This window comes from Macaca fascicularis, chromosome 11 (assembly GCF_037993035.2).
Source record: "Macaca fascicularis isolate 582-1 chromosome 11, T2T-MFA8v1.1".
Lineage (NCBI taxonomy): Eukaryota > Metazoa > Chordata > Mammalia > Primates > Cercopithecidae > Macaca > Macaca fascicularis.
This window is the reverse complement of record NC_088385.1, coordinates 87,578,923-87,594,677: the sequence shown is the minus strand read 5'-3', so window position 1 is coordinate 87,594,677 and position 15,755 is coordinate 87,578,923. Positions and strand designations below refer to the sequence as shown.

The 15,755-nt window shown below is 37.5% G+C and overlaps 1 protein-coding gene across 4 annotated transcripts in view; it reads left to right on the top strand.

Annotated features, from left to right (window-relative positions):
- The window catches only part of LIN7A (lin-7 homolog A, crumbs cell polarity complex component), a 154,111-nt gene that overhangs the window by 126,504 nt on the left and 11,852 nt on the right, over positions 1 to 15,755 (top strand). For all 4 annotated transcript variants that reach the window (XM_045366612.2, XM_074007484.1, XM_005571635.5 and 1 more), the window contains one exon: positions 9,587 to 9,805. In XM_045366612.2, the coding sequence (XP_045222547.1) occupies positions 9,587 to 9,805 (219 nt within the window). The remainder of the gene's footprint in view (positions 1 to 9,586; positions 9,806 to 15,755) is intronic.

Genomic DNA, 15,755 nt, shown 5'->3' with positions numbered 1-15,755 from the left:
TCCTGAAGGGGTGTGTGTGTGTGTGTGTGTGTGTGTGTTTAATCTTCATTCCAACAACCATCAGGACTTTTCCCCTCTTTTGGTGCAGACGTCAAGGATCGAGCAGTTACTATAAAGCATTACCACCAGGATGTAGTAGCTGCGTTTCTTTCCAATTTTAGTCTCCAGATCTGAAAGGTGGGCTGAGATCAACCGAATGTTAGGTTTGTGAATATCTGATTGCTAGAAGGCACTGATCTTTTTCTAAAGGTTTTTTGCTGGTTTTCAGTTTTCTGCCCCCAGGCTTACTGATAATGCTCTGCATTCTCCACTTTCATGATTCAAAAATTCTTCTACTTCTAACTGCTCTCACAGGATAAGAATATGTATAATTATATACACTTTTTTTCCATTAACCTCCTTGCTCTTTTGTGGTGTTTAGTCATTTGATGATTTTCCCCTCTCAAGTTCCCTCACATTATGCATGCTCCTATCAGGTAAATCTCCTGCATGTACCTTCTTTACCTAACAGAGCATGACACTGTTGAGGGACTGAGAGGAACAGTTTTCATGAATAACTAATGATCATTTGTAATTAGCATATCAATTGTATGAATGGAAATGATGCCACTAAATTACTTGAGGATGATTAACGGCAGTGGATTCACCTAAGTAGTTTTAAACATTCTTCCAACAAGCCCCATACACTATTAATTTACTTGGTAAACTTTTGCTTCCCAAATAATATAAAGAAAACTTCTACCTACACCAAAGGTAAAATCATATTTTGTTGCTGTTGTTGTCTGTGAACATCTGAAGCCCTAAGCAACACTATCACCAAGAAAATAGTTCAACAAAGAACTGACATTTGTCGGACGTTTTGTAAATTCCAGGCACTGTTCCAAGTGCTTAGTGTATGTTAAATGTAATGCTCATAATAATCCTATAAACTAAGTACACTATGATGCATAATTTACAGGCAAGGAAAGTGAAGCTTTGAAATATTAAGCAGCTTGTCTGTGTTCACAGAGCTGGTAAGGGAAGCTCAGATTTAAACCTAGGCAATACTGGTTCCTTAGCCTATGAGACTTTATATTTTATATTGATGTTATATTCATTGACTAAGTATTTATTGAGTTCATAATAAATGCTGGACATAGAGATAAATAAATTAGACTCATCCTCCTCTTGGATAGTCTAGTGGCAACAGAATGATGGTGAACTGATAAATTATAGTGCAGTTGTGATAGATATTAGCATAAAGCAAGAACAAAGTACTATGGGAGGTCATTAGCACATTTTTCCAAAAGATAAATGTGATACTTTTAATACTTTTTCCACTTTTCTTAATCAATAAAGACTATATTTAGAACAGGAAAATTAACATATTTGAAAAAAGGGAAAGATAAAACATCATAAAATTCTTTTCTGAATAATGTATACTATATTTTTTCCTTTACTGTACATACATATTCAGGATGGTTTAATTTATAAATGAGGCACAGTAAGAGATTAACAACAACAATACTAGAACAATTATAACAATGTACTACAATCAAAGTTATGTGAATGTGATGTCTCGTTCTCTCTCTCAAAATATCCCATTGTGCTGTACTCACCTATTTTTGGACGTTGATTGACCATGGGTAACTGAAACTGTGCATAAGGAGGCATTACTGTATATCATGTAGCTAATTCAAAGATATTTCTTTCTTAATTAAATGCCCAATCAACATTGCTTTTATTTAATGATCAAGAATGCCAAAACGTAGAGCTACATCAAGGCAAAATCATAAGATTTCCCTCATCTAACCAACACCTTTTTTCTGTAGTAAGGTTGTAGAGAAACCCTTAAGATGACATTTACTATTTTGGTTAGTTCTATTTGGGTTCAGAGTAGTATGTCCAAACACAAATCTACATGTCAGAGACTGGATGGTTGAATCAGAGTTTTGTATTTATATATTCCTAGGTCATATTGCTACAGATCTTAATATGGCAAGGCTGGGAACAGCTTAGGTCTCTATATTTAAAAACTTCTTCAGTTGACTTCTATGTACATCAAAGGTTTAAGAGTGACTGGCCTAAACATCTCTATGAGTAAGGAAAACTGCCAATATGATACTTACTTTTTTTTATTATTTTATTTAAGATTAAGGATTGGTAGGTAAGAGCCTAGACTCTAGAAACAGATAAAGCTCCTTGCAGGTTGATCTGTTCCACTTACTACCTGGTGACCTAGGACACATTTCTTAATCTTTTCATTACCTTTTTAACAGATATGTTGCAAGGATTAGATAGAATGCACAGAAAACAGCCTTTTACTTAATAAATGGTCAATAAAAACTACAGTATACATATACACACATGCATGTTTACACACATTTATATGTATGAGCACACACACACTTAAAATGACAGTAAAAGACCTTCATGGAACAAAAGTAAAACTATCATAAGAAAAAAATAATCACTGTTATATGTGGGAAAGGAATAGGTCTTTGCTTGGTTATGCTGGGCCTTTTCAAAGTTGAGAATCAGGCCAGGCTCAGTGGCTCACGCCTGTAATCCCAGCACTTTGGGAGTCCGAGGCGGGCAGATCACGAGGTCAGGAAATCGAGACCATCCTGGCTAACACGGTGAAACCCCGTCTCTACTAAAAATACAAAAAATTAGCCTGGCGTGGTGATGGGCGCCTGTCATCCCAGCTACTCGGGAGGCTGAGGCAGGAGAATGGCTTGAACCCGGGAGGCGGAGCTTGAAGTGAGCCGAGATTGCGCCACTGCACTCCAGCCTGGGCCACAGAGCGAGACTCCGACTCAAAAAAAAAAAAAAAGACAAAGTTGAGAATCATAACCCCCTAATCCTAATAGTAGTGAGCCCTTCAGGTAGCCCCATGCCACTCCTTCACTCCAGCTCACACCTTTCAGCTAGGAGTAGACAGTTGTTTTCCTTGCCATTAGTTCCTATCCTTTGACATCACACAAAAATGACACTCCATGTATTTCATTTCTGGATTAGTTAAGCTAGAAAATTAGCATGGGGTTGTTGAAAGAGCAGTCATCAAGAAAAATGAGTTCTAATCCAGACCTACAACTAACAGACTTATAAAATGGAGTAAGTTATAGCCAGTCTTGGGGTCTGTTTCCTTATGTATTAAGATATAAGGACATAAATGAGATTGTTTCTAAAGGTCTTTTTAGGTAACATGTTCTGTGTTTCTGAGCTATCTAATTCACTAAGGTATAATTACCTAATACCCTTGATGTCCTTTACTGCAGATGATGATAACATCATTTGGCCTTTAATCTAAAGGAATGACTGATGTTATTTAGGAGTCTATGCATAAACCTGGCTGTAAATATTCCTTGAATAACCACAAGGTCTAGTCAACTCTTGTTGTCCAACAAAGTATTTAAGTAACTTACCCATCAGAAAACTGGATCAGGATGATGTCTATGTAATTCCCACAGAGAAAAACCTGCCTAAAAACTTGGCCAGTTGATGACTGATGGTACACAGATAGCATGATTGCTTCCCTGGGCAGGCATTGCTTCCATCTGAGATCTAGCCAGGGTCAAAATTTAACCCTCTATGGAAGTGGGAGAGAGAGAGCACATGTCATGAGCAAATTCATGTATGTAGTGCAATTCAAATTCTCCCTTATAAGGGATGATCCTTAATCAACCAGGAAATTGAGCATACCAGAAATAAGCTGCCATTTTGATATCTCACAGTGTATACGAATAGAAAAACTGTTGAATGATCAGAATGCAGCCATGTTTAAAACTTGGTTGAGTCTGGGCGCAGTGGCTCATTCCTGTAAACCCAGTGCTTTGCAAGGCTGAGGCAGGCAGATCACTTGAGCCCAGGAGCTCGAGATCAGCCTGGTCATTGTGGCAAACCCTGTCTTTACTAAAAATACAAAAAGTAGCTGGGCATGGTGGTGGGCACCTGCAGTCCCAGCTACTCGGGAGGCTGAGGCACAAGAATTGCTTGAACCTGGGAGATGGAGGTTGCAGTAAGTCAAGATCGTGCCATTGCACTCCAGCCTGGGTGACAGAGCAAGACTTCATCTCAAAACAAAACAAAGAAAATAAAACCTTGGTTCATTTTCCAGACATTGATTTGCTAAACTTCAATCAAATTAACTAACTTGAAAGCTGCCTAGAGCTTACTGCTGTATGAGATTGCTGATGAAACATGTATGCCTTTGGTTATTTACTGAGCTATTTTTTCCCCAGCTTCCTAAATGAAAATATATTTATTTGTATATCAATATTATAGCAAATCCAGTTCGTATGGTTTTTCTATCAGTTTAGTATTTTATTAGTTTGTATTTATCGTAATACAACTATTTGAGGCTCTCTCTCTCTCTATATATATATATATGTATATATATATATGGAAAGGAGCCTTCAAATAGTTATATATGATAGTATACAACTATTATATATAACTAATGTATATAATTGTGTGTGTGTGTGTGTATATATATACTTTTTTTGGGGGGGGGGGACAGAGTCTCGCTCTGTGTTGCCCAGGCTACAATGCAGTGACACAAACACGGCTTCCTGCAGCCCCGACCTCCTGGGTTCAAGCCACTCTCTTGGTTCAGCATCCCAAGTAGTTGGGACCACAGGCACATGTCACTCTCCCCAGCTATTTAAAAAAAAAAAAATTTTTTTTAGAGATGGGGTCTTGCCATGTTGCTCAGGTTGGTGTTGAACCCCTGGGCTCAGACAATCCTCCTGCCTCAACCTCCCAAATGGCTGGGATTACAGGCATGAGTCACTGTGCCTGACCTCATATTAATTTTTATGTTTATTGTTAAAAGACTTATCAGCTAAAGATAGAAGCATTTTCAGGATGGTAATGTTCAGTCTTCATAGTGCATTTTAATTTTAATTCATTTCATGTATGCTCATGGCCAGCCTAGGCACAATTGTCGGGTAGGTAACGTTTCTTTTTAGGAGTTTTTATGTTTTAGGCTATACTTTTCTTTGGTCAAAATATTTCCTGGGAACCTACTATGCCCTCAGGCTGTTCTCATCACTCCTCACCTTCTTAATAAAATCCAATTTTACCAGATGTCCATTGCAAGAACTTGTTAAATTAATTTATGCTAATGCAGTAGGTACAACAAAACTCTTAAAGCAAGGGAATAAAACTTAAAAATATAGAATTTCAGGTTTTAAATGGAAGAGGGGGTTTCACTTTAAAATAAGAAGTATTTTTAGAGCTCTTAAGTCATATAAGAACCACCTTCTCAGCCTATGTAGAAAGCTAGTGCTACAAGTTTTCAGTGATTGCTCAAACTTACACTGGTTGTTATAAAAGACACCTCCAAATCAGGAGTGCTTGTATATACAGCTTTGATAAAAACAGCTTAACTGTTTATAAATAATCTATCACATTTCAAAATATGTCTTAAATATTTAGCTAGAAATGATGCATATTTTCATTAAGAGTGAGACATACACTAAGTCAAAAGCAAGAATAGATGCTAAACCTTCAGGGCTCAAGGAATACTTGTGAAGGGCTTGCACATCAACATTTATACACTAGCTGAGTAGATCTTTTGGCTTCTTTTTATTCATGCAACAAGACTTCTGTAACAAGATGGTTTGATTTCTTGTTTTTACCTTAAAAGGGAAAGAAGGAAGAAGAGAAAATTGCCTTATCCTTCTTACAAAGTTATACCGACGGACTGAAAGCACTCCAGAGATAAATAATAAGTTAAGGAGACAAGCATATGCACTCAAAAGTATTTACAAAGTAGGCAAAGCTAGTGGGGGAAAAAAGGCCACAAAAATAATCCTTAAGACAATTTATCCTTCTGAAAACAACTAAAAAGCAAAGTTGAGGAGTGTTTGAAATAAAAATTTTTGAAGCATGCTTATATTTCTTAATCTCTTTCTAAAGCTCACTTCTTAGCTGCTTAATGATATAATTTGTGGGATGTTAGTAAAGCATTTCAGTAGTACAAGTAAGGAACTGTGACACTGCCCAGATCTCTCACAGTGACTCTGTATCCTGGTGGGAAAGACAGTAGAACCAAACCAAGAGACCTGTTGACTCTGCTGAGCCTTAAAGAGAATCTGAGTCCTTGTCTAAACTGAAGATAAAGCATGAAGGCAAAATTTCTGGAATTGGCAACTGTGGGGTCCACTTTTGATACATTGTTAACTGTGTGGGAGAGGGCAGAGCAGGGACTGGAAGAGGATAACCTTGATGGTTTTGCAGGGCCTGGTATGTGGTACACCAGCCAGCCATGTTTCTCTCAACTCCTCACCACCGCAGTGAGGGCCTAATGGCCCACACACATTAGTACCACAGCTCTCCTGTGGCAACTGAATTGCAGACACAGTGCCAAAACAGAGATAATGGGCCTCTAAAGGTCTGACCTAGAATCTCAACCCTATTAAATAAAAGCAAATAGAACAAAAGCCACAAAGAAGTCTACAGATTGATGATCTGGCCTAGAAAATGGGTGAACCATTATTATTAAAACATAAAAACATGTAAGTTTTAATATTAAAAAAGAAATTAGAGAAGGGTAGATAGACGACCAAATCACCAAGTTCTCCTTTCAAAGGAAAATTCTATGCATTAACAAATCATCGTGGGACCAGTTATAAAGAAATTATAAACATACGGAAAATAGGGTTTATATTGCACGATGCTGTCAAAGTTTACCTTTCATGTTTTCTCAAGAAATGTAGTAGACTATAATTCATAGAATAAATGCTCAATAAACATATTAGTTAAGTGACTAAGCCAATGATCAAATGATCCCTTAAGTCTCCCAATCTGCAGTAGAAATTACGAATCTGAAGGTTTAAGTCAAGGGTGCTTAGGATTTCACTTCCTTTATTTTTCCGTAACTCAATTTAGTGTCCATTTTGAGTTTCCCTTCTGCTTGGATTGTGAAAATGTAATGTCAAGCAATTGAGGGTGGCCCTCTCTGCCTCTTCAGTGTGACTCTTAGGTGTTCTGACACTCTTTAAGCTTATCTCAGTCTCCATCCATCACACTGCACTGTGATTTTTTTTTTCTCTGTACTTTACCCAAGAAGCAAGGCAAAAAGGCCTTGGCAGTTCAATCCTGTAAATTAAGGGTTCTGTCATTTGCCCTAGTGATCAGCTCAGAGGCGCAGGAGCCAGGGTCTCCTTATTTAGGGTCCTATAAAGTCTAATTATGACTTTCTTCTTTTTGCTTCTCCATCATCCCAACCTGGAGACTCTTCAGAAGACTGGGAAAAAAGCAGCTTTGTGTTTACTTAGAGGAATCATAGTTTCTCCAAGTATTGTCTATGCCATGATGTTCAAAAGACTGTTTTGAAATTCAAAAGCCAAGAATTGATTTTGTTTTTTGTTTTCTATCATATCTATCTTACAAGTATGTGTGCATATTTGATTATATCCTGAATAGATTTTTCTGAATATAAAATTATTCACTTATAATAAGGGGTTATTCAATGCATAACAATAGTGCCCTCCAGAAAAATTTCACCAGTTTTTTGTTATTAGCAGTCTGAGTCCAATTTTCCTACATCCTTGTCTGTACACCAAATTTAAAAATACATATTTATTATTTTTAAGTCAAAAATGAAATATTGGCCAGGCGCAGTGACTCACGCCTGTAATCTCAGCACTTTGGGAGCCCGAGGCAGGCGGATCACAAGGTCAGGAGATCGAGACCATCCTGACTGACACGGTGAAACCCCGTCTCTACTAAAAATGGAAAAAATTAGATGCACATGGTGGCAGGCACCTGTAGTTCCAGCTATTTGGGAAGTTGAGGCAGGAGAATGGCGTGAAACCAGGAGGTGGAGCTTGCAGTGAGCCAAGATCGTGCCACTGCACTCCAGCCTAGGTGACAGAGCAAGGCTCCATCTCAAAAAAAAAAAAAAAAAAAGAAGTATTTTATGTTGGTCTATACTTCTTTGATTACTAGGGAGTCTGAACATCTTTTCTGAGGTCTATCGACCATTTTTATTTTTTATTTTTTGTCCATGCATATCAACTGCTCATTCTGCTTAGATCTTTATTGATTTGTTAGAAGAATGAAGGGCAGGCTGGGCACGGTGGCTCATGCCTGTCTCCCAGCAGCTTGAGAGGCTGAGGGAGGTGGATCGCTTGAGGTCAGGAGTTCAAGACCAGCCTGGCCAACATGGTGAAACTCCATCTCTACTAAAAATGTAAAATTAGCCAGGCGTGGTGTTGCACACCTTTAATCCCGGCTACTCGGGAGGCTGAGGCAGGAGAATCGCTTGAACCCAGGAGGCGGAGGTGGCTGTGAGCCCAGATCAGGCCATTGCACTCCAGCCTGGCCAACAAGAGTGAAACTCTGTCTCAAAAAAATAAAAAACGGGCAAATAAACCAGAAAAAAATCCCTTTTGCACTAAGTATATGACAGTCATATACTGAAAGTGTTTTTCTGATTTGCCCTTTTTTTTTTTTTTTTACAGTGTTTGAGACAGAAACTTACACTGTGTACATCTGATTTTGTGGTTATGTTTCCCTGGGTATTTTAAATTAAGAATTCCCTTTCTATTGAAAAATGATTAGTGTTCACCTTTCTTTTATTTTAATTATTTTATGTTTTTATTTTACATTTAAATTTTAATTAATCTGTTATATTTAGCATAGTGTATGAAATTGGGTCTCCTTTTTTTTTTTTTTTTTTTTTTTGAGATGGCTGTAAACCTTACAATCTTACATAGGCTATCAATTTTTTTTTTTTTTTTTTTGAGATGGAGTCTTGCTCTGTCGCCTGGGCTGGAGCGCAATGGCACTATCTCGGCTCACCGCAAGCTCCGCCTCCTGGGTTCATGCCATTTTCCTGCCTCAGCCTCCTGAGTAGCTGGGACTACAGGCGCCCACCACCAAGCCTGGCTAATTTTTTGTATTTTTAGTAGAGACGGGGTTTCACCGTGTTAGCCAGGATGGTCTCGATCTCTTGACCTTGTGATCCACCCACCTCGGCCTCCCAAAATGCTGGGATTACAGGTGTGAGTCACCACGCCCGGCTGGGTCTCCATTATTTTGTATTATTTAATTTAGTTAATAGCCCTTTTCTCCTTTGGTCTAAAGTCCACATTTATAATAAATAATACTTTCCATGTGATGACTCTCCTTTTGGACTCTGTGCTATGTTCTACTATCTCTTTTATACACACAATAAGATACCACTTTAATCATTGTAGATTCTTAATAAATTTTAATACCTGATAGAGAAATTTCCTCTTTGTTACTATGTTTTAATTTTTTTCAAAATTTTGTTGACTAGTGCATTTACTCTTCCAGATGCAATTTGGAAATTTCATTCCTAATGTTAGCATTATAACTTAGGTCTTCATTGCTTTTCACCCGCATAACCTGAATCCCCATGCAGTCCATTCTGTGACCCCGTGCAGCCTAACCTGCTTATAGTTTAATCAGAGTGTAATACATAATAACGATGATGGTAAGATAACTCATTTGCCATGCTTTCTTAAAAATTTAAATTTGGGGTTCTTAATATGATACTAATTTCAGATTTGTCTCTCAGGGAAAAGAACATTGAACCTCCTCCCTTTAAGAAGTGTCATTGTCTTTTCAGAGTGTGGAAGGAGAACACCATGAGAAAGCTGTGGAACTACTCAAGGCTGCTAAAGACAGCGTCAAGCTGGTAGTGCGATACACCCCAAAAGTTCTGGAAGAAATGGAGGCTCGCTTTGAAAAGCTACGAACAGCCAGGCGTCGGCAGCAGCAGCAATTGCTAATTCAGCAGCAGCAACAGCAGCAGCAGCAACAAACACAACAAAATCACATGTCATAGGTGAGAAGTGACTTATTTGATACAAGGAGTATATATATATATATATATATAAAATGTTCTAAAATATATTTTCTTTAGCTGAAACAAAACCATTAGATTTAAATAATCCAAACAAAATCAATCAAACAAAAGACAGTGATCTAAAAATATATAAACAAGATAGTTTATGTGCCATTCAGCTATATGCTCCACAAATGCAAGATAATTTGGAAAATGATGTACTTTGAAAGGGACAAGTATGGGCTGTAGGATGCTTTTAGACAAATTAAGAAAATGCAGCCTCGTGCAAACCCGGATCCTAAGGAGAAGAGTGTGAGCTGGATTCCAGGCCTCACTCACCCTGTTGGCCAGTTACCTTTACACAGTGTATTAACTGCACAACCTTATAGCACTGACCATGGAAAGATCTCCTTTAGAATACTGAGATACAATTTATTGGAAAAGTGCCCCACTGAAAAGAATGAAGCTGAGACCTGCCACTGTCCATGCTCTAAGAGATTCTGAAGTTCTCATGCTCCTTTAAAGTGTGTCTAACATACAAATGGCCAACAGCTATATGAAAAAATGCTCAGCATCTCTAATCATCAGGGAAAAGCAAATTAAAACCACAAAGAGATATCACCTCATACCTTTTAAATTGGCTATCATCAAAATGATGAAAGATAGCAAGTGCTAGCGAGGATGTGGAGAAGAGAGAACCCTTGCACACTGTTGGTGGGAGTATAAATTGCTACAGCCAATTTGACAGACAATACAGATTTTCCTCAAAAAGTTCAAATAGAATTCCATATGATCCAGCAATTCTGTTTCTGGGGAGATATTCAAAGGAATTGAAATCAATATGTCAAAGAGATGTTTGCACTCCCATGTTCAATACAGCATTATTACAACAGCCAAGATATGAAAACTGAAGTGCTATCAATGAATACGTTTCTTTAAAAGTGATAAGTATGTGATAGATATCTATATCTACCTACACACACACACACACACACACATGAATACCATTTAATATTTAGCCTTTAATTAGCAGGAAATGTTGTCATTTTTGTCAGCGTGGATAGGCCTAGAGAACATCATAGTAAGTGAAATAAGCCAGGCATGGACAGACAAATACCACATGATCTCACCTATGTGTGGAATCTGAAAAACTTTAATTCATAGAAGTAGAGAGTTGAATGTGGTTTCCAGAGGCTGGGAGGTTGGGAGAGGAGGGGAGAGAGAGAAAAGGGAAAAGGTCTTAGCCAAAGGGTACAAGTTTCAGTTAGGTAGAAGGGGAATAAGTTAAGATGATCTATTATACAATTTGGTACCTATGGTTAATAATATTGTATTGCATATTTCAAAATAGCTAAGAGAATGGACTGTAAATATTCTCACCACAAAGAAACAATAAGTATTTGTGGTGACAACTTTGGTAGCCTGATTTGATCATTCCACACTGTATACACGTATTGAAACATCACATTATAATCCATAAATACATAAAATTATTACTTGTCAATTAAAAATAAAACTTTAAGAGTTTTGAAAAAGTTGTAAAGTAGAAATAAAATGTGTCTAAGATTCTCCTGCCTTTTTCTAAATTCCACTTTGTAACAAAGAATACTAAATCAGGTTTTGCTACATATTATCAAGAAAATTGAAGAAAAAATGTTAAGAGACCCCATCTTTGAAGTCCCTACTATGCCCTATGCCCTTATCACATTTTGTCCTTAATCCTCAGAAAAAAATCCCTTCAAGGCAAGTATCAATAAAAAGTTTTTTAGATGAAAATATGAAGCTAAAATAACTTCAGTGGATCTCCCATGACTACATTTACAAGAAACATAGAATTCTTTTCCTTTTTACTCTACCAGGTTTTCATCTGCCAACATCAGATATTCTGGAGTTATATAAATTTTCCTTGCTATCCTTTAGAGAAGACAGTTCATATTGTTAGATACCTTTACACTATGGTGTCTGCGAATGTGTATTTGAAGTGAGCTTCAAATATTCTTAGAAAAATGATTGTGGGTAATAGTGGTTTTAGGTCATTCAACATCAGATTACTATTTGCACAAAGAGAAACACTGGATATAACATGAGGCTTTCAGTTGTTTGTGACACTTGTGAAAAGAAGAAGCTACATAGAAAAGGGGGTAAAAGGTATGGGATTTGTTCTCCAACAATTCTGGGAATTCAACAATCTATCTTTCATAGGCTGCTATTTTTTATTATATATACCATGTTTCAGTATCTTTATCTCAAATTGCATTCTATCCTAAAAATACATTTATTGAACATTAAGTATTTATTTGACACTGTTATAAGTGAGGCACTGTTTAATGAGCTGCAAAAATGGCGTGAATAATGCAAAGTTTTTGCCCTCATCCCTACATTCTGGTTGCAGGAGATAGTTAATAAACAAATAAACAAGTAAATAAAAATATCCTATTGGGACCAGTACTTTGCAGAGTAGAAAAGGGGGTTTAAATAGAGAACTGCTTGGTGGTAACTTGACTGTGTGATCAGGGAAGATCTCTGAAAGGAGGTAACATTTCGATGGGACTGAATCACAAGCAGCAAGGAAAAAAGACTAAAAAGAGAAAGAAATAGCCAATGCAGTAGCTCTGTCACAGGCATATTTGAGGAACAGAAAGAAAGCCTGAGTAGTTAGAGAATAGTGAGTCAGAAGAACAGTGGTGGTGGCTATGGGGTCAATGGGATAGCTGGGGACCAGGTCACAGAGACCTTTGTGAGCCACTGAGGGAAGTTAGATTTTATTGCACTGGAAGCCACTAAAGGTTTTTAAGCACAGGAGTGACATGGTCTGATTTATTTAAAAGATTACTCTGGCTGCTGTGTGAATAGGTTATTGAAGACTGAGAGTGGAAGCAGAGACCAATTAGGAGGCTAATGTATAGTAGTCCAGGCAGGAAATATGGTGACTTGGTCTAGGATGATGTAGTTGAGACAGAGGTCTATAGACAGACAAGGACAAGTCATTTTGTCCACATCGTTCTCTGTTATCCATTCCAAATATAAAGCCACTTTACATTTGTACTTTTAGAGCTCTTAAAGATCTCTTTTGTGGTAATGACAATGCATTATTCCTTAGTACAACATTTACACTCTTTTTACTAACTCATTTTTCTCTCATCCTTGATAATATAGATGTATACCAATTCTCCTAATTGATTTACCACATTGGTCCATAGTAAAATTGTGCTAGTATTTTGAAACAAATATGTTCCCATTCAGACTTCTAAGGTCTTACTAAAGGCTTCCAATATTATACTCATTCAATCATCTTTAAAAGTATACAACTTGGCCAGAATTATTTGCTGGGCCATATAACTCAATTCCATTTCTCCGTTCCATCCATCTTCATTAAATTTCCTATGGTTTCACCACCACAGACTAGTTAGTATTTTTAGTAAAAAGCCTTTATTATGCAAACTGTGTTTTTTCTGGCATGAGATATAATAGAGTTCTATTTAGGTGAACATGAAATTTTTGTTTGTGCACTTGCAATACACATAAGCATGGTCCCTTGAGATAAAACTGTAGTGATCATTTCAGGTACAAATAAAATATAACCAAGTCATGTCATTCATGGATTTTCATGGTGACTTCAGTCAAAGAGACCTACATTAGCTCCTAATTACATTTTAATTAATTTGATTTCTAAGGACTAAATGGGATTTGTCACACTTGTTAATTCTTACTACAGTTGCTTCTGAAAAAAGTTTGAAGCTAATTTGAACTATTAGACTTTAAGCATCTCAGATTTTTTAAAAATTTAACCAGTCAAGCAAAAACCAATTAAAATCAAAATACTTGTCTGATATTATCTTATTGTTTATCAAATGAAATATAATTTCTAATCTGAAATTAGGAATAATGTGTTTTTTTATCTGAGATGGTAAAAGTTATAAAGCATCTAGCAATGATAAATAGTGAATACAAACGGAAAACAGATTTAATGCAAGTACTGTGCAGGGAATTTGTGTCTTATGCTTATTTTTAATTGTAAATTCTCTTAAAGTAAAAATCAATTGTCTTTTCCCCTAACTTCTGTATTTGACAATATTGAACGATATAGATTACATTTTCTAAAATGTAAAAAGTATTATTGTTGCGCAATAATATGCTAGAAATGTAAACAGAGAATATGAATAAGGGTTTTGTTAGCGCTATACCCACTTTTTTTGAGAAACAGTTGCATTAGTTCGTTTTCACACTGCTCATAAAGACATACCCGAAACCAGGAACAAAAAGAGGCTTAATTGGACTTACAGTTTCACATGGCTGGGGAGGCCTCAGAATCATGGCTGGAGGGGAAACGCACTTTTTTTTTTTTTTTCCTTTTAACGCGGATTCTCGCTTTGTCACCCGGGTTACAGTGCAGTGGCGCGATCTCGGCTCACTGCAACCTCCGCCTCCTGGGTTCAAGCGATTCTCCCACCTCAGCCTCCCAAGTAGCTGGAATTACAGGTGCCTGCCACCACGGCCGGCTAATTTTTGTATTTTTAGTAGATACGGAGTTTCACCATATTGGTCAGGCTGGTGTCGAACTCCTGACCTCAAGTGATCCACCCACCTCGGCCTCCCAAAGTGCTGGGATTACAGACATGAGCCACCAAGCCCAGCCCGAAAGGCACGTCTTACATGGCCATGGCAAGAGAAAAATGAGGGAGAAACACAAGCAGAAACCCCTGATAAACCCATCAGATCTCGCGAGATTTATTCACTATCACAAGAACAGCACGGAAAAGACCAGCCACCATGATTTAGTCACCTCCCGCTGGGTCCCTTCCACAACGTGGGAATTCTGGGAGATACAATTCAAGTTCAGATTTGGGTAGGGCCACAGTCAAACCATATCAGACTGTTATATTTTACTCAGCTTTAAGCACCTCAGCTTCTTATTTTGACTCCATGTATATCATATTTCACCCACATTCTCAAAAAATAAAAGTAAGAAGAAAGGAATATCTCTGGAGATATCAACATTCTGAGGATGTCAAGACCAAAATCTTGTCCCTGACCTCCATGACTGGATCTAGGGTGGAGAATTCATTCCAGTCAAAACCAGCCTGTATCTTATTAAATTTACAAAGTTGCTAGCATTTGCCGGTAGCCTCCCCAAATCTCTTTTTCCCTTACTCTGAAGACCCCCCATTTTCTTTATTTTGCCTACCTTTAAAAGCCTTCTCTACCTTCTTCTAGCATTACCACATACATGATCCTGATGATCTAATCCAGGGAATTACTACCAAAACTATCAGCCCAGTCAGTCACTGAGAAAACCAAGTTCCAGGGGATGACTCCAATAAAACTGAACACAAGGAACCCAGAGTTTCCAAGCAGAACACTGGACAGAAATAATCATAAAGCTGACTAACACTTATTAAACAATTAGTGTGTGCCAAGAACTCTTTTAAGTGCTTCATATATATTAAATTACTTAATCTTTTCAATAGCCTTATGAAGATTAGGTACTATGTTTCATCTTGTTTTAAAGTAGCAAACTAATTAGTACAACCACTATGGAGAACAGTTTGGAGGTTCTCACTGCAGATATCTGCACTCCCATGTTTGCTGCAGCTCTGTTCACATTAGCCAAGATTTAGAAGCAACCTAAGTGTCCATCAACAGATGAATGGATAAAGAAAATGTGGTACTTATACACAATGGAGCACTATTCAGCCATAAAAGAGAATGAGATTTATGCCAGGCATGGTGGCTCACACCTGTAATCGCAATACTTTGGAAGGCCAAAGCGGCCGGATCACTTGAGGCTGGGAGTTTGAGACCAGCCTGGCCAACGTGGCAAAAACCCATCTCTAGTAAAAATACAAAAAAAAAAAAAAAAAAAAAAAAGTTAGCCGGAGCTGGTGACACACACCTATAATCCCAGCTACTTCGGAGGCTGAGGCACAAGAATAGTTTGGACACAGGAGGT